Genomic DNA, 20833 nt, shown 5'->3' with positions numbered 1-20833 from the left:
CTGTGAACATATGGTAAACAAATTCTACCACGTGAGAAAACTTGACACCTTAAAGATCCCCAATTTAAGGAAAAATATATTATGAACACATAATCATTATATATTCCCTGAAAGTGTATGTTCTCCCAAATCATTTGCTACCATATTTAGTGGTATGTTAATGCTTGGATAATCAGGAGGTATTCTTTGCAGTGATGTAACTTTTGAATTGCGCCAAAGTAAGGCGTGACTGCAATGAATGGACCCCAGATGCCATATGATGTCATAATCCTACATGAATTAATAAACATATTTGCGAATCCCTTTACGAGGAAATTAACTTGAGAATTGATACTTCAAAGTATTTATTAAACAGTTATAATGTAAATTACTGAAAAGTGTTATGAAATGGATTTTAATGCAACTCCTGTAGGATCATGACATTGGCATCTGGGATTCATTCATTGCATTCATGCCTTTTATGCAAATCAAAATTTATGTCACTGTAAAGAATACCTTTTGGGGGGTGTTTCACAAAGATTTAAGTATGACTTAGGTCGCACTTAAATGTTGACGCGTACATGATATGCAACGCGCAATCTTATTGATCAATGCGCAGTAGTGCGCGTCCTCTTGGCATGATCTGACCAATGCTGTCATGCCTTATACTGCGCGCAACTAGACTCTAAGTCATTCTTAAATCTTTGTGAAACACCCCCCTGATCATCAAAGTGTTATTTACATACCACATAAATATGAAATCAAATTATTTGGGATAACATACTCTGTTAGGCCATATATAATAATTATGTGTTCATGACATATTTTTCTTTAAATTCAGGAATTTTGAGATGTCAATTTTTTTTTTTACTCATTTGGTATACTGGAAGAGGTAATTGGATATGTATGGTGATATATCAACCAGACAAAGAAAATCACTTGTAATTTTTGTTTTTAGAAAATGACATAAAATTCATATCATGGGCCATATGGAGGAACTGCTTATCTATGACATCACAAAAAACCAAAACCATACATATGTCGGAACATCATTTTTTCTTTGATTGATTTTCATCACACCTTCAATATTCATATTTTTCTGGGGAGGATTCTGTCTTCATTTCAGATGAAAGTTCAGAAGCAGATTGTTTATGTTCTGTATTAATGGAAATTCCTATTCATCTGTTCTTATTATTGACATCAATTTGTTATGTGCTTATGAAGTTGCAGTTCATTGTAAACTCTATTTCTTCCTTTTCAACTAACTGCTTGATTTTGTTACATTTTGTTTTATGTACTTGTGAGTTCTTCTAATTTGAAATTAATTTGAAATATCTCCCTTTATATTTTTTGTTGCTTTCTAATATATTAATTAAATTAACCTACTTGAATTTTTTCTTTGATATTCATATGTCATCCATTCTAAATCTTATTTCATTTACATGTTAATATATTATCAATAATTTAGACAAATGTTTGTTTTCATGCCCTATTCTTTTTTATGCAATCTTTCTTTATATTCTCTTTCATATTGATGTTCTTAAATTATATATATTATCTGAAACCTCAATTTAAAATTTAGAAATTTAATGTTAGTGGATGTACAATGTTTTTACTAAAGAATGGAAATTTGATAAATTGATGGAAAAGAAATTGTTACAAAAATGCAGCAAATGTGAGATCGAATGATGATTCTAAGAGCTTGGCATTAAGAACATTATGCGTATTGGGAATGCATTCTTTGAAATTTCTTGTTAGAATCTGAACTAAGGCATCTCTCTGTAGTGCAATTTGAGATGTGAAAGCATTTGAAGCAAATTGTATGATTTTTTGTGTAGAATAGAATGCAGAGTTTGTTCCTCGCTGCATGTTTATTTTAAAGAGAAACACAGAATAATTGCCAACCCATATCTTGTGGTAAAATTGCTTTTTAAACCACAAGATTTTCCTGTGATTACCATATGCTCCTGTGCCAAGTTCCCTCAGTCAAAGATTGCCCTGATACTGTGGTTTAACTTCTGGGGCCCAGTTTTGTTAAAGAATTGCAACTGTTGTAACTTTGCCATAATGGCAACAGGGCTCAAGAGCCAATCAAAATCAAGGTTACCATGGTAGTTGCCATAATGGCAAGGTTACAACAGTTGCAAGCCCTTTATGAAATAGGCCCCTGTAGCATTAACCTTAGTGATTGATCCTAGAGTTGACTTTTATGATTGATCATACGCAATAATACAATCAATTATAGAAATCAGACTGACAATCAATTGCCAATCTTATATATAATGGGGCCCAGGGGATGTTTCACAAAAATTTTACATCTGACTATAAAGTTGCACTTTAAATTCCTACTTGTCTGTGGTAGCCTACATATAATCCATCACCACGTTGGTCCGGTCATGCCAAGATGACAGGTACTACAACATTGTGCATTGAATATCATGCACACGTCGGCATTTAAGAATGAAGAGTCATGCTTTAACTGTTTGTGAAACCTCCATCTGGTGGGTGTTTCATAAAGCTGTGCGTAAGATACAAATGAATTTATGCATGACTGGTGATCTTTTCTTGTGCTATGTGACATCTCTATGTAATAGATTTATGACCTAAGAATATGTTCCAGTCATGCCTAACTTTACGAACAGCTTTATGAAACACCCACAAGGTCATTCAATTTCCATTCATACATTGTATTCGCAGTGTGAAGTTAACCCTAAAATTGCCGGGAGGGGGGGGTTGAATCAACCCCCCCTCAACATTTTCTGTGATCATTCCACCGCACAAATTTTTTTGACCGCGCTACTCACAGAGTTTATATTTTCAAGTCTTGCGCATCTTTTGAGACCAAATTTATGACACCTGGGTATGCGGTCCTGAAATTACACAACATTTCGTAAGTTCATGTCAGACCAATAATTGTACACAAAATGTAATTTTGTGTACAAAGTCAATGCAGCTTGGGTTTTCTCATTTTGTTCATTAGGATATGATTATTTTTACTAAAATCAGCTAAAATCAATTGATTTTAGCATAATTATGCTTCAAAAAGGTTGTGCAATAAATCTGGTGAAAAAACAAAGAAATACATAAGAAATTCATAAGAAATTGATTTCCAAAACAAATTTTTTTCAATTGCAATTGTGAAGAATGCTACAAAGAATATCTTCACCAAAAATTAGCATTCTAGGAGCTTTATTTAGTGAACTAGAGCAAAAAGTATGATTTATGCATAAATAAACATAATTAATTAATATAAATAAAATCTCATTATTTTGGATAATTCTACCATTCAGCCTTGTAGATTACATCGCACACTACCAGCATGCAAATTTTTGCGGTGCTTGTGCGATCGGCACCCGAGATCTCAGAGGGGGGGTTGAATCAACCCCCCCCCCCCCGTCACGGAACAGCCAAAATAGCCCGGCCTAGTTAGGGTTAAGATTATTGTTTTTTTATTATTATTCTGAACAGGTATCCGTGGCCTTATGTTAGCTGTGATGCTCAGTGCACTCATGAGCTCCTTGACGTCGATCTTCAACAGCGGCTCAACGATCTTCACCATGGATATCTGGAGGTTTCTCCGGAGGTTCCCTTCTGACAAGGAGATGACTAAATTGAGCCGAAAACAGAACAAGAAATACGAGCTCGAGCTCATGATAGTTGGACGGTAAATCTCTACTATTATTAAGGCGACCGCACACCTTACGATTGGTCTGCGACCCGATTTCATAATAAAATGTAGTAGAATTTGAAGCTAATTTTGAGACTTGGAATATCTTACTGTGTAATTTTGTAAATCATTGTACTGATACCTATGTTCAAATCTGTGACTACATGTATGCTATCATCCTTCCTAGAATAAAAGCAAATTTAATATCTATTCGTAATGACATCATAACAGTCGTACGATTGGCTATGATTTTAAACTAATATGGCATTTACTAAAAAAATGAAGGCTTGCAATTTTCAAAATGGTTATATTAGTATTCTTTCAATGAATTTTAAACTCAAATAAAATATAATGATGTGTTCCATTCACATTTTCAGAAAATGAGCAAAATGTGTTTTGTTCCAAAATGAAATTGCGGACAGTCATAAGGTGTGCGGTGGCCTTTATTTACTTCATTTGCAGTCAGTCCTGCTATAGTGACAACCGATAGAAGAAGGACTACCTGTACAAGTAGCGACCTTGATTTGGGTTTTACTTAAATTGCATTTGGAATTGAAACGTGATTAGAGTGGCATGTCTATAACCGCCTCATCAAAACCATATTTCTTGTCTCCCTAAAGCAGTCTCTTTATTCAAAATTAATTTTCTATTTATTTGCTGAGGACATTGAAATTTGTATTTTTCGCATTCGCTACCCGCTATGATATCACTTGTAATTTCAAGTAGACTCATTGGTAATATTGCTTTATAAATCAGGCATATTTTAATTAATTTGGAAATACTGTTGAGTGTTTTATGAAAAGGATTGTCAGATGTTCTATCGGACAGGCAAATCTCGCATTTATCCAACACTTACCATAATAGCATTGCTTCTCAGCTAATCAAAGCAAGGAGAGTTGTCAGATCTGCTGTCGGACAAAACTGCTGATGAAATTTAGGGTATTACTTCAATGTGTTTATTCTGTTCCATAGTTTACATCATGAGTGCTTTTCAAGAAATATTTTGTTTGTGATTTTATCTGAGCCAATCAGATGCCAGGATTTCAGTACCTTGTAATAATAATCAGTAAAAATCTCTGACCTTTTTGTTTCATACAATGCTCCCCAGTGATCTCTATGGCACTGGACGGCACACATCCCACCGCTGCCACCAAAAGAGAAATATATGGGCCCTGTGACATAAAGTTTAGCAAACGGTCATCAGACTGATTTTACACTTACATGTAATTGCATTTGTCATTGAATACAATCAAGATTACGAATCAACTTTAAGATCAATCACTAAGCTTTGTGCTACTGGCCTCAGATAATTGTAGAAAAGTTCACAGCTATAATTGCATCGCATTCATGCAAATGTAATGCATACTCATCGCTTGCCTACAGAGGGCAGCATGACATCAGTCATGTCAAACAGTAGGCACAAATCATATTTCTCTACTAATTCCTCAAGGTCCAAATAATGTTTGTATTTCTTATGGCCCAACAATACTTATCTCTGTGTCTTAAAATATTTAAATGGTATCTTACCAACTAGCATCTTTATAACATGAGTAAATGTTTTGTGTTTATAATTGTTTATTTTTCAGAGTGTTTGTCGTCATTTTAGTTGCTATTAGCGTGCTCTGGGTTCCTATTGTGATGAGTGGAGAAGGGGGACAGCTCTTTCATTACATCCAACAAATCACTGCTTATCTTGCTCCATCAATTGCTGGTTGGTTTCTTCCTGATACTCTAGTTGTAGTAGTAGAAGAAGCAGTAGTAGAAGTACAACTACGTGTAGTAGTAGTGATAATAACAGTAAGAATATTATTATTGGAAGTTGTAGTATCGATATTATTATTATTATTATTAGCTGCAGCAGCAGTAGTAGTAGTGGTAGTAGAAGTAGTAATTGTAGTAGTACTAGCAGTAGTTGTAGAAGCTTAGTAGTAGTAGAGGGGCGGTAGTTCAGTCGGTAGAGCGGGGGTTTTGTATTCCGGTAACCAGGGTTCGATTGTCAAGTGTTGCGCTAGTGCCCGATGGTAATGCATTTAAATCCTCATTATCAGATCCCTCGGAGAGTATCTCTGGTTGCTTGCTCGGTAACAAGCATTCATGCTTGCTCAATTATGCTGTAAAAATCAATCACTAATAAGTAGTACTAGTGATCTGAGCCTGTAGTTTACAAAAGATACACATCAGTGGGGGCATTAGTAAGAATTACACCCACAAGGGACTTATGGAATCGTTCTATTGACTGTATCAAAGGTAATGAGAATTGGATGATTACAAAATGACTCGTCTAAATGATGTGCATTATTTGTTTGATAAAAATTGCTGCAGATCCTTCTTGTTTGATTAATCATCCTGATCTCAAAACCATCACTGATCATTATGCTTATGGATGCCAATCACCTTTAAATTTACCCAAGATATGCCTGGTCACATGCACTTGCACGACCAATCACTCGCTTAGGGTCCACTTATAGTAACTATGCGAAATTTATTATAGTTCACTTGTAAAGAATGAATTGAGCATAATAAATCAAGTATGATTATCTACCAACATAATAATAATAATGCTTTATACAGGGTCTTTGTCAATATACTCAACTCTACTTTGATACTTGGTATCATATTATCACCCTTGTCGTAGATGAGCTGCTACATGTATATTGGTGCTAAAGCGTCAAGGATGAATCTTACCAGATACCCATGCACCTCGCCTGGGTTGAGTGCAGGGCAATGTGGGTAAATTTCTTGCTGAAGGAAAACGCACCATGGTTTGGATTTGAACCCACGTCCCTCTGATTGAAAGATGAGAGTCACAACCACTAGACTACAACACCCCACATTTCAATTTGTGGCCCAGTGGATTAGTCTGCGGACTCTGAAACAGAAGGTCGTGGGTTCGAATCCCAGCCATGGCGCAATTTTCTTCAGCAAGAAATTGATCCACAATGTGCTGCACTCAACCCAGGTGAGGTAAAAGGTTACCTGGCAGGAATTTATTCCTCGAAACGCAGCGCGCGTAACAGCTGCACTGCTATAGCCAATTATGCTGCATATACTGTAGAGCGCTTTAGAGACTTCTGACAAAGTAAGTATCAAGCGCTATATAAGCAAGTATAATCATTATTCAATTTTACTCAATGGAAACCCTCTTGTAACATCAAACTGTCAATTCAGGATACGGCATACAAAGTGATAATCCTAACAGTGTATTTCTCTGTTTTTGCAGGTCTTTTCACTGTTGCATTGCTATGGGAACGGATCAATGAAGCGGGCGCCTTCTGGGGGTTAACCGGTGCCTTCATCATTGGTATGATACGCATGGTGCTGGACTTTGTGTACCCTTCCCCTGGATGCGGGGAAGAAGACCTTCGACCTTATGGCGTCAAACATCTGCTAATGCACTATATGTACTTTGCTCTTTTTCTCTATCTCTGGACGATGTTGAGTGTCATCATTATTAGTCTCTTCACAAAGCCTATTCCAAAACAATATGTAAGCATTTTTTTCTCTTTCTCTATAATTTTCCAATTTCTCAACTCATTAAATACATGTACATATTAAGCTGCATTTGCATATAGACATGAATGAAACTTGTAGATATAAATCTATTAATAAATTCATTTTGGGAACAGAGCATTCCTTTTTTTTCATGCAAGTTCATCAATTTACTCTTGTAAGCAAAAACTGTTCCCTCATTTCTTTTTTCTAATATTTTGTAAGCCTGAAGTTTGAAATATGTATGAAATTTTTAATATTTCACTTGGCTAATAAGGATTAATGTAACAAAATAAGAGGTATTTATTTTACCTGGCAAAGTGGCTCAGTGGTAGAGCTCCAGCTTCATTAAGAGGAAGTCATGGTTCGATCCACAGCTAATTCCTACCAAAAAGATCAAATAGAACCTTCTTCCTTAAAGTCTGGTGCTCAGCAAATGAGATTGGAAAAGGGTAAAAATGCCATTTTATGTCATGCAGAGCCACTGAGCAGTTTCCTTACTGATGTGGCTATGCAAGCTATATAAAACAAATATTTTTATAATCATAAACATAAATATATATTTTCAGTTAGTTTTAATTTTTTGCCTCTCCCTAACCTTTATTGGTGTTATTCTGTCTTTATGCTCTGTGTGGGTTTTTAAGGTGTAGTATCATTTTTTTTGTTATATGAAATTAATTCTGTCATTGGGGATTGACCTTGATAGATCAATATGGTCTTTTCCTATCTCATCCACATTTTTATTTTCTTATGTTGTGTTATGTAATATATTGTAACTATTTGTATTTGGAATGTAATTGTCTATGTATGTCTATTGATTGTACTGATATTTGTATGTTTTTTACTCAATATGTGGAAAATGAATTGTTATGCAGAGCCGCTTGATATAGCATTTTTTAAACTGATGTAGCTATGAAAACTATACAAAACAATTTTATGATTATTATCATTGTTATTCAGCTGTATCGTTTGACATTCTGGACGAGGTTTAGCAAAGCTGAGAGATGGGACATCATGGCTTACCAGGCTGGGAAGGAAGTGACAGACAATGGAGAGAAGAAAGAGGGTGCTCTTCACTCCGATGAAAAGAAGTATGAGCCTTTAGATATTCTTGATGATGCTAGACCAGAAAATGGTGCTGAAGATAATACCAACTTTGAAGGTAAGAACTACTCAAACACTAGGTATTAGATTTATGTATAATGGAGTTTTGGAATGAGTGAACGAGAATGTGTATCGGTCTACTGATCATGTGTGTCAATGTTGTCGTCTGTCTATGTTCACTACAGATACAAATATTTTAGATTTCACTCAACCTGTACGTGTACATATGTCCACATGAAACAGCGTGATGACTATTGGGTCATGACACGCTGCCCAACGTGGAAGATCTGGCGCACCATTGTGTCACGACGCGGTCAGGTGATGCGAAAGTGCAACAGATGCACAGTTGCATTAATTGCTTTTTACATGAGTTAGAAGATATAGGAGGAGATATAGGGATATATATTTTGGAGTTCAGAAAGCAATTTCAAATATGATAAACATGAATCGTACAACTTCCATTAATTTTGTGAGAAGTCACTGAAAACTGTACAAGAAAACTTTACAAGGATCCATTGCAATTGATCTTCATGCTGAGCTTGCGCAGTAGAATGGAGGAGGTGAGGATCTCAATTCTGATAGTTGGCGAGGGTTTGGTTGGACCTGATGCATGCGCAATGCCCTAAAATGATGTCATCTTGTACCAGTCGTCTATGTGAACGTATGATTCTGAAAATGCTTAATATGTCCCATGTAAAAAAAGGAATCACGTCTTTAGAGATAGATGTCATCACCATGAAATGTATGACTTTTCTCTCTGTTCGGTCTTGGCGGGTTAGTGGTGGAGCGCATGTCTCATGAACTGGAGGTCGTGGGTTCGATCCCAAACTGACGCATACCACACTTTAAAAATCGAGCCTTCTGCCATCTTACCTGGCGGTAGATGTATGGGAATGGAGAAGAGTAATGATAACATGTTTAAGTAGGGCCCGCTGAAAGAACTGCTACATCTGAAGTGGCTGGGTAAATAAGAGTACATGTAATTTGTTATTATTCAAAATCTTGAGCACCCTATAGAGAGGATTGGCACAATTATGTCACATCATTATTATTTTTAATATTAACCTCTCAACTCCCAATTAATTGCAAAAAATGTAGAGGGAGGTTATAACCCCCCACCCCCGCCCCTCCTTTGGATTCTTAAGCCCAAGGCAAACTATGCTATGATTGCACCAAGATCCTATTGCAACAAAGTTAGGGAGTGTGCTCCGACCTACAATGCGCTGCAACTGCAGCTTTGTTCCAGTAGGATCGCAAATCAAATCTCGTACATCTGACATGTACAAATCTTTCTGCGGTTTTTCTGTAATTTCACTAATTTTAGCCAATCAATTTGTCCTAGATGCCGAGGTCATGGCCGATTTGCTGCGCTGCTGCAACGCAGACAAAATACATGCGAAAGAAGAGGCTCTGTAGCTGTGAGATATAGCGTGATGCCGAGCGCTTGCAGTATATGCACTGGCCTGCAATGAGATTGCACTGACTTGCGATTTGAAAATTGTTGCAATTGTATCTTGGTGCAATCATGTTGCATAGTGTGCACTGGACAGTAGGGTTAAGTGGAGTGTCTGACAGACATTATTATAATTATGCAATTCATGCTATCATTCGTTCACAGGTCCAAACGAGGAGGAATCATGGTGGCATCGATCGTTCAACTGGTTCTGCGGTTTCTCAAATCAAGAGTACATCAGCGACTCACAGCTCAAAGCCAGGGAGACCACCCAGATGGCTAAAGTTATCCAACGCAAGAGAGATAAAATCATTCTCAATGTCCTCTGTGTCTTTGTTATCCTAATAGGCGTGGTTCTCTATGGCATTTATGCATAATCAATTTGTATATTCCTTAGCCCATGAAGGGTTAATGGCATTTCCAAAATATTCTGCGATGCATGAATGATGCCGAAAGTTCATTTCAAAGCATGTTGAAATATAGGACAGTTGTGAGGTTGATGAAAAATAATAATAATATTCCGCATTTATATAGCGCTTAATACATCAAAACGACATTTCTAAATGCGTTACAGACATATTATTACCCCGGTCATCGGATCCTTGCATGCCCGCATACAATGCATGCACCTTCTCCACTCCCTGGGGAGCATTCCAACAAGAGTTCCAAGACTGAATTGCTAGGCATACTACATATAGGCTTTCACATCCTACCGGGTACCCATTTAATACCTGGGTGGAGAGTGGCAAAGTGTGGATTAACGCCTTGCCAAAGGACGCTAGGCCATGGTGGGATTCGAACACACGACCCTCTGATTATAAGGTGAGAGTCAGAACCACTACACCACAACGCTTCCACGAATACCAACGGAACAGTCTGTGAAAGGTGCTTTTTTAATGAAACATGACCTTTTTCATTACAATGATTGTCTTATGTGGCATGGACTTACTACTCAGTTACATTTCTACCATATAATACCACATCTGTTGACCTTTCTATTTTCTTCTTAACTCACCGAGCGCCTTATATTTGAATGATAAAAAAGTAAGGAATAAATCTGCTCTCATCATCTACATGTATGGACTGGAATGCCTTAGTTCTCCACCATGTTGTTTTGCTGTACCAGGGGATCATTTTGCAACCAGGGGACCAACGGCTTGAGGTCCTCTCCGAGGGACCTGGTAATGAGGATAAATGCCTTACCAAAGGGCACTAGTGCCCTTCTCCACCATGTTGAATTGCTCTGTTGGGGATCATTTTGCCCTTTTCGCTTAGTTGGGAAAGATAATATCAGGCTTGGAGGCAGAGTGGGTTGCAAAATAAGATTACTCTTAATCTCACATAATACGAGATGTGTCATGAAGTGCAGATAAGACCACCGCCCACCACCGGAGGTATTACACTGTTTGGGGCATATATGGTACAGTGACAATTTATGGAGGTTGGAAATTTATTAGAATAACCAGGGCTCCATAACACAAAGGTTTGCAATCAATTGCTAAATGCCAATGACCAGTGAAGATCATCTTTGCATGCGCACTCTGTTTAGAATACTGACTGGGAGCCAATCACTGCGGCTCTTTCATAATTGCAATTCATCATAACCTTTGTGTTACGGAGCCCAGAACAAGGTGTGCTGTCGGTATTGTGCTTTTGTCACTATAGAACATTTTAGAATATTTTTTTTAAATCAGCAATCTATGAATAATTGTAGTTGTGATTTTCTGTCTTAATCTGTAGTTTAATACAATACTACGTTACTTCCGTTCAGTGTGTCTCAAAAATTCAATTCAAGTACTATTTGTTTAATGAAACACTCCCCTTCTCAATTCAACTCTTCATTAAGATGTCATGTCAGGTTTGCCATTCCATGTTTCAAAAATAGCAATGACAATCTCTTTTTTTTTTTTTGAAATATCTTTAAATTCTATTTTACTGTTTCGCATGGTTTATCTTTTGCCTTTATTGTAATCCTACTTTATATTCTTTCCATATATTTTCAGATTCGTAATTAGTGTTTCGCTTTGACTGATATAATTCATGTATATATTGAATATTACCCTATGTTTAATTTTATATATTTTGGTTTGTTATACCCATGTTTATTGTAGTTTGTCAATAACATGTTACCCTACCATGTTAAGGGTTAAGCACTCAGGAACTTTAAGTGAAAACTTGAGGTGCAGTAAGCAAATACAAACAATGAGAAAATCTTTAAAACAAAAGTTAATTGTTACAATATTGTAAATCTGGATCTAGTAAATTAATTAATCCAACTTTGGCGAAATCTTAGCTAAAGAGCAAGTTCACTGGAAGTTGGTATCACAAATCAGCAAACACGTAACAAGCTGGTGTCATGTGAACTTCATTAGCTACCTGTTTCTGATATAATACATTGTGGAATACTTGTTCAAACCTATAAATCTCTGTCAACCACACTTACACTCTTACATTTCTTCATTATCTTAGCGACATAGATCTGCATACTCTCTTTTTTCCTTCCTATGTCATTCCAAAATCTAGAAAACTGGCCGGCTTCATTTCTTTTCAATCTCTTGCCCCCTATCTTTGAAACACCCCCCCCCCCCCCAATCTGTCTGAAACATCTCTTCTTGTGATCTCTTCAACACACTTAATGCACACTTACAATATATACAACCATAAAGTTTACCTTAGTATATTAAGAGGCTTTTATATGAGGAAATTATAATTTTTTAACAAATTGAACTTTACCTTGTCTTATGCCATTAGCATCATTTTTTATCCTCTAGAAAAAGTGCTATATAAATCCAATTATTATTATTAGTATTATTATTACTGCTTTGAAAGTGACCCATAACTTCACTGGAATTCCATACTTACCTTGCTAATTTCTTAGCAATCACGCTATTTCTATCAGAATATGTTTACATATGATAAATTCATACTGACAAGAACTTCTGAACTCATGAGCTTTGTTCACATACCCTGGAGATAATTACCAACTGTACATCAGTGTATAGAAGATGTACAAGGTGGAGATGCTGTTTCCTTCTTTTAAGGAAAAAACAAGTATATGCATAATTGAATTTCATACAACAGAATTATTCTGGCATTAAGAAACATAGATATTGCTGTACCTGCTGTTCTGTGACTTCTTGGGATTAGGGGAAGTTTTCATGCAACAGCCAAGAGAAGAAATGCAATCTGTGTACACGGGATTCGTCAAAGTCTGGAGATATCTGCAAAGATACTTTCCTAGCCGTGTTTCTGCCATTTGTGTTACCACCACCTTGTTCCGCTTTAAATTGATCATGGATTTCTTGTTTCCTGTCAGCAACTAATCTCTTCTCTTCTGATGACACTCGCCGCTCTTTGACTGGAATCAGAAATGCGATGTGGACCAACATCTCAAGGCTTCCCATCCATATGTGAAGTCGAGATAGGCCTTACTTGCATGATTCTTTGTCTATGCTCGGTACTCCTTAAATGTTGTTGAATTGCTTCGAGGTTGCCCCACTAGCATAGCATGACTTTGTCTCCGTCAGGCGTGTATTACCTCATGGTCATCCATCGAGATGTAGGTCATAATTAGTTGGAGGTCAGCCTTCCCGCTGAGTTCTGCTTCCATTTTGTTGTTGATATCCAAAGTAATATCCATTTGTTGCACATTGCTGATTTCTTCAGTGATTGTTCTCATCTCCCCCTTGAGATCATTCAGTCTTTTCTTCTATGAACAAGAGATGAATTGAGCGGCAAACCCTGGTTGAAGAGAGGACTGGATTCTCCCACAATACACAACCATTTGACAATGAGACCAATTTTCTGCAGAAAAAAATTCTCCTCGGATTTAACTTTAGATCGGAATCTCTGTTTATATTCACTCTGGTCAAATGAGCCACAAGAGTCCCATTTACAAACAAACTTAATCGGACCTGCTCATCTCCCAGACTCGCAACAAGTTCAATGAAGACTTCCTCCCATTCTTGCATTATCCCATTAAGTGCTGTGTGATCAAGGATGTTTTGGAGCAGGAGTTCTGCAGTATCCTCTGTGATTCCTTGTTCGTGCAGGAAAGCCTTTTTTCCCCTCTCTTACTTCATTGTAGGATATATGTCTCCATTCTTACGTTTGGCTGCTTATCTTATTGTCAAGCTTGTTTTGCCTGGTCCGTTTCTAGAAGAATTGCTTAAGCTTTATCGGGTGTGTATTGTTCATGCATTTTGGCTAGGTCTTGTACGGAATATTAGTGTGATCAGATTACTTCCTGTAGGCTCTTGGTAATACAGGCAAAGTCCAGTTCTGAGGGCTCTGTATCATCTTGTAGATAGTGATCCTTCCTTTGTAACCTCTTCAATGATTGTCAATCTTTAGTAAGATGGCAAGTGGCAAAATGCTAATGAGATGTTTCAGGTATTCCCTGCATCAACAACCTGACCACCTCCTCTGTAAACACATGAGTTAAGCCAGTCTTCTTTGCTTTGCATGAATTATGTCAGTGTATCATTGCTGTTTTTTTTTTCTTGCATCTGTTTCGTTATGTTAGATGGTTGAATGTGCATCTTATTCCATGAAATTCTGTAAAAGTGCTTCACAGATTACAGAATTAATCAACTTTTCAAAGCAGACTTCTATGTTATGTTTAATATCCTCAAGAATGAGCAGTCTCAAAGAGTTTCATCAAAGGAATTGATTCCATTCTTTACATCAAGAAGTTCTTTACAAAAATTTCAGGATTATGTGGGAGCAATTTCATATTCATTCATGAAAACTTCAGTGAAATCACTTTTTTTCAACCACACTGTAGGACATCATGTACATGGAAATTTGCAAAAAATGTTGAATTTGCCATTTTAAAGTAGGAAATTAACAATGGTAATCGAAAGACTTTCAACTGTGTCAAATGCATTTTTGGTGCACTTTGGTTTTGCTACTGTGCTGCGGTTGTATTTCACCAGGGAGAATCCTTCTCTTCTATGAAAAGTCTTATTGGTTTTACCTTTGAAAGCTTTGAATCTCATTTTAGTAAGACAAGAATGGTGGAGCTTTATAAGCTAAGCAGTAAGTTATTCATCAACATATCGGTGATGTTGTGATAATAGTGCCTCCATTTTGTGAAGGGCTCTTCTGGCAAGCATGGTTGTGATGTCTCGCATGCCGTTTCACTCGGCAACCTAGGCTTTATAAGCGAAGCAGCAAGTTATTCATCAAAATATCTATGATGTGATAAGAGTTTGAGTACCTCCATTATGTGAAGGACTCCTCTGGCAAGCACGGTTATGTATCGCACGCTGTGTGGTCCATTTCCTTAGTGTTATTTAAGATGAATGACAGTTAACAATTTAAATCAGTTTGAACAGAATCCAATGAAATGACCAACCAAGTGTCTGTATATATGAATTAAATTTATTTGACAAAGGATTCAGGAAGAAATAGTCTAATTGTAGAGAAATAGCAAATTTGTAAGTCATTTCACCAAAATGTTGGGTCTTTTTCCAAGCAATAATAATAACTGTTAGACATGTGCTTATCTGTGAATGCAATCTTCAGTGCGATTGTTTCAGCTTATACCTTGGTTACATTTGCTCTATGGCGGCTATACGGCAAGTTGAAAATGGCCGTTTTAAAATTTTTTTTGTACCAGCTGCATATAGGTGGTTTGAATTAAAATTAATAAAACTGCTGTTTTTGACTCGCCGTACTGCCGTCGTAGAGCAAATGTGACCACGGTATAAGATTTAATGATCTCACAAATTCATGTTTCTGTACCAGATCTAGATCTGGGATGATATGGTAACAATTAAACTTTGTTTTACAGACTTTTACATGAAAAAAGTGTTTGCTACCTCTCTTATTTATTTTTAAAATTATGATATTTTTTTATTATTTTGTTGCTCTTTTTAGACAGGCAAGCATTTCAATTTCATCACTAAAGCTCAGGTATTTTTCATTATGTACGTTAGGAAGAGATTCAGTGTAGCTGCATTCTGTCATATTCTAATTTATGCAGATTTATGTATGTTTACCAAAGAAAAATCATCCTTTTGAATATGTATCACAATGAAGTGAAAAAATTGTGTGATACTGCAAGCATGATGACATGTTTAGCTTGTACAGTATGATCTAAAAAGTGATTTGGTGTATATCGTGAAATAGGATATGAGAGTGCTTTCTGAGGCTGATTTTCTTTCATTGTCCATTGTAGAATTGTGTAAAAACTGATAAATTGCCTCTTGGTTTATACCAGGTTTGTCTACAACCAGTTTGTGTGCAGGCTGATTATATACCACATTGTAAAAAACTCTAGTGTTGATTAAACACCATCCTGGAATCTATATATGTCCACACCAGAAAAAGTAAGTCCCCCCTTAACCCTATCTAGGCCGGGGGGGGCCCCGGAGGCCCCCCCCCTCAACAAATCGCGCAATATTTTGCCGCGCGAAATTTTTTGACCGTGCCACTCGCTGACTTTTTACTTTCAAGTCTTGCGCAAATTTTGAGACCAACTTTGCGTCCTCCGGGTACGTGGTTCCGAAATTACGCAACATTATGTAAGTGCATGTCAGACCGAAAATTGCTCAAAAACGTGATTTCGTGTACAAAGTCAATGCAAATTGTGTTTTCAACCAAAATTCATAAATGTATGATTATTTTTAGTTTTGCTGCTCTAAATGTATTTATTTTATGCTTTTTATGATCACAGAAGAGACCCAAACAAATTTCATTGAAAAAACAATGAAAAACAAAAGGTCAAAAAACAAAGAAATAACATAAGAAATTGCAAAAAACAATAAAATACATAAGAAAATGATTTGATATCGCAATTTTTTTCATGTACACTTGCTAAGAACACCACAAAGAGTTTCTATACCAAAAATTAGTACATTTGGAGCTTTATTTAGGGAGTTAGAGGAAAAAGTATGATTTCGCATACTAATTATGCATAAATTAGCATAATCACTTAATAGCGACTCGCACAAAAAAAATTACTATACAATCTTGGAGATTATGTCCCAGGCAACCAGCATGCCAATTTTCGGCGCGATCGCGCGGTCGACGGCCGAGATCTTAGGGGGGGCCTGGGAGGCCCCCCCCGGCCATATGAACTCCCAAAATACCCCTGCCTAGATAGGGTTAAACAAACATCAATAATTTCCGAACCAATGCGAGTTTTTAGTATATTTTTACATGAGCGTGTAGGTAATTTTATAAGCTACCCTCTGAGTAAATGTTGTGGACTTATTTTGCGTCATGCTTCAGTGAGCACCGTCAGAAGGCCAAATTGTCACTTTTCAAAAGTCACAAGCCAAATATCATGACTTTGATTCCATTTTACTGGAACTAATTCCATATTCTTATCATGAAAAATAGTCAGAAGGCTTGTAAAAGGTACTCTCTAAAGTACGATACAACTTTTTGGGCTAAATTTCACGGTTGAATAAACACAAGTCCAAATTTGCTATAATGGGATTTTTTTAAATTTATTTTACTAAGAATGAAAAAATATGATAGTTATTTTGGGGAAGAGTATCTTCAACAATATTCATCGTTTCACGGTTCAATGAACATTTATTAAAAACAAAAAATACGATTTTCAAATATCATAGGCAAGTATTGTTTCATTTTGGTAACTGAAAATGATCTTTTCTCAACTTTTTCGTTATGTTCACGACCATTTAACATGCTTCAATGATTCAAAGGTGTTTGATTAAAAATTCACGCTGGAATGAACATGTGGAATGTGATGCTCTCTTTTTTACGTTATTGGAAAAAATGCAATTCGTGACTATTGATATCTGTTAAAAACCTCCTTTCATAGTTTATTTGATTTGATTTTTATGAAAATCCCAATGTTTAATGCATCAGTGAGCACACAATATTCGAAAATTATGCAAATGAGAAGAAAGTTCAAAGCCTTGGCCCCACTCTGTGCCGTGTTGAATGGTTATTTTGGTGTGCGCGCCTTTTGGATAGTGTTACTCTGAAGCCATGCGCGAAGTTTCATGAAATAACTGTCGGCAGAAGTAGCAAAAACCGTCCATGAAACAAACCCTCATTTCATATTTGTGAAAATTTTGACTTCTTCTCTCATAGACTTGTGTACATTTAATGGGTGCATATGTATAAGAATAAGTAACCCCTCATTCAATATGGTGGAACTTTTTTTCAAGGCTGTCTTTAGCAATGTCATTTGGCAGTAATGTTCATCAACCTATGGGCAGAATTCTGTGCAAAAATGAAATCGATATGTTTATTCATGGATGAGTGAGCACGCATCAAAGTGGGAAAATTGGTATTTTCAATGTCACAGACTCATTTTAAAGGGTAATAAAGTGAATATTGAGGGCAAATTCGGTTTCAAATGTTTTTGTTTTATCATCCATCATTTCTATCACCACACACTTTCCGAACTTAACACATTTTCATGGTTGAGCGAGCACATTCGAAAACTTAGGAATGAATACTCTTTATACGGCATAAATGTATTTTTTTCGTAACAATTTCTCATGATCAGTTTAATTTATGGGCAAATTAGTGGTGGACCCAGAATTTTAAAATGGGGGAGTTGCCTATAATCGGGGGAGTTACCAACATTTTTAAATTTTAACATGATCTATAGCAAGTTGTAAAGGATACTACCATAACCCCATATGATCATACGTCACAATACAGGGGCCGCGGAACGGTTTTCAAAGGGGGGGGGGGCTGAGCCAAAAGTGGGAGGGTGGGGGCTGACCATGCAAAAAATCACAATCGTATGGTCATTTTTACATTTTTGTACATGCTCTTTAAAAAAGTGGGGGGGGGGGGGGCTGAACCCGCGGCCCCTGCAATACAATGTGCTCACTCAACCATGAGCATATGATATCAAAATTGTGTGTGGAGTGGCTCAATGATAGATAGTACAACAGTATAACACCATAAATTTCACCTAAAAAGCAAATTTTGTCCAACATTGCATTTGCACAATCTGAAATACTACTCTTGTGACTTTCAAAAATGGTCATTTTTAATTCAATCTTTGATTAATCATGCATGACTCAACCGATCAATCTCATATTTCCCCAGGTGTTGCCTAATGAGTGTAGAAACCCACCTACGAAATATATCTCAAAATAATTCCGTTCAAAAGTTACAACAATTTGATTTAGGGGGACTTACTTTTTTTGTTGTGTATATATATGTCCACACCAGAAAAGTGTTAAACAACACCAGTTTGGTTTTGGTCTAACACCAGATAGGTGTTTATACAACACCAATTATCAAAACAGCATCAGTTTGATTTCAAACTGGTGTTGTTTCAATACTTCTCTGGCGTGGAAATATATAGATTCCGGGCTGGTGTTAAATCAACACCGGAGTTTTTGCAATGCAACGATTTGGTCTAAATTCCTGTTACGCTATTCCCATTCTGTGTAATATTCAGTAAGTCAACACAATAATATTATTAGTCTTTAAGATAAACTGTTTATGAATAAACAATGAATTGACAAAGTCTAAATTTGACTATTGAGCATCTGACTTAATGAGAACTTCACTTACTGGGTATTAGATCAAGTGTAGTGTGATAAAACCAAATGGCAATTGCATCATATTGGTAGTAGACCTTATTGCCTGTATTCTCGAAAGAGGTTTCAATTGTACTGTAGCAATATGCATATTTTTGTACATATTTAGATTTCCCTTATTTCATCGCATACACTAATGATCATCCACAGGAATGCTTACTTTGGTATGGGGTGCTAAAAGGGAAGTGCGATAATACAAGAAATCTGCATAATCCACGATCAGCACCCATGGTACAGTTGAAACCTGTTTTGAAAACTGGGCCCCGTTTTACAAAGAGTTACGATTGATCCAAACAACCTCAAATTATGGAAATCCATCAATGTCATAATTTTGTCTATTGGAAATTTGCACAATGTCCTTTGAAAACAAAGAGAATCATACTGAATTCGCAAGGAAACAGTGAATGTATGAATATACATGTTATCTAGAAAATATTTGGAAGAAACATTTATCTTGGAGATGTTGACGTTGCTGGCTTTCCATAGTTATGATTGATTGGATCAATCGTAAGTTATTGTAAGACAGAGCCCAGGGGGCAATAGATTTATCCTATGTGGTATTAGACTACCTGAGAACTAGGCTGATTGTATCCTGAGTGAATATAAAGCAAAATATCTGCTAAAATTTTGTCAGAAATAACTAACGGTTCTGTGTACTAACATTCACCAAGAGGCCTACTACAGGGTAAACTCCATACAGAAGAGTGATTATCTTGGTGTCAGAAGTCATTGCATTGAGAGTCATTATTTCCAGAACCTTTTGATTAACTTGTGATTTTAGGGAATTTATACATTACAATGTTGAGATCCTTGTTATATCAAAGCAGAGTTGTATATATTCATGTATTATATGTAACTTGTGAATTTGTCTTTTTTACCAATTTTATTTGTAAGAAACAGTAATCTCCAGTTAGATTTGTATGTTTCTTAGCGTCCGGCAGACGGAGATAATACTAAATTTCAATTTTTGTAGAGTTTTAACGAAATTGTACCGTCAAGGATTTTGCTATTGACCTGGTGTAAGTCTAAATACATTGTCAACTAATTATGTTTGACACATCATTTTTTGACAAGAAAATTATTACACAGTTGTGCTAAAATATGTTTTGCAATTACATTAGTGTTTAACAGTTGCGCTGCATCTTTTTTAAATTGAAAGTTGTGCTACTGACAATTTTTTTTCTATAAAGTAGAAAGATACCAACCTGATCAAGAACCTTTATTTCAAAGGCTGAAAATCAGTATTTTAGTAAGAAAATCAGTATTTTCACAGAAATACCATAGGGCAACACATTAGCCTCAACTTTAGAAATCAGTAATTTGCATGAAACCACCAGTATTCTTTCTCATTTTTCAGTAATAGTTACTGAAAAACCAGTATTACTTGGCAGCTTTGAAATTGATATTAAGCATTCCAGTTGAATAATACTGGTTTAGTATCTACACTGACCCCCAGTAATGTCTTCTTCCTTGTACGACTAACTTGTTATGATGTTAACAGTTCAGATTCAAGTTTTGCAATACAAATTGATATATTGAAAATCAAGTTCCAACTTTGGATGAACTGTAAGCTCAAAGTTCCCAAGGTTTGTT

At 36.3% G+C, this 20833-nt stretch overlaps 1 protein-coding gene across 1 annotated transcript in view; it reads left to right on the top strand.

Annotated features, from left to right (window-relative positions):
• The window catches only part of LOC121406019 (sodium/glucose cotransporter 4-like), a 42313-nt gene extending 31981 nt beyond the window's left edge, over positions 1-10332 (top strand). The window contains exons 9-13 of the mRNA XM_041597020.1: positions 3448-3643; positions 5233-5357; positions 6867-7132; positions 8096-8297; positions 9858-10332. Of these exons, the coding sequence (XP_041452954.1) occupies positions 3448-3643; positions 5233-5357; positions 6867-7132; positions 8096-8297; positions 9858-10069 (1001 nt within the window). The 3' untranslated portion in view covers positions 10070-10332. The remainder of the gene's footprint in view (positions 1-3447; positions 3644-5232; positions 5358-6866; positions 7133-8095; positions 8298-9857) is intronic.
• The last annotated feature ends 10501 nt before the right edge of the window (positions 10333-20833 follow it).

Source organism: Lytechinus variegatus, chromosome 19 (assembly GCF_018143015.1).
Source record: "Lytechinus variegatus isolate NC3 chromosome 19, Lvar_3.0, whole genome shotgun sequence".
Taxonomy (NCBI): Eukaryota; Metazoa; Echinodermata; class Echinoidea; order Temnopleuroida; family Toxopneustidae; genus Lytechinus; species Lytechinus variegatus.
The sequence above is the reverse complement of the archived record's forward strand: the minus strand, read 5'-3'. Positions and strand labels throughout refer to the sequence as shown.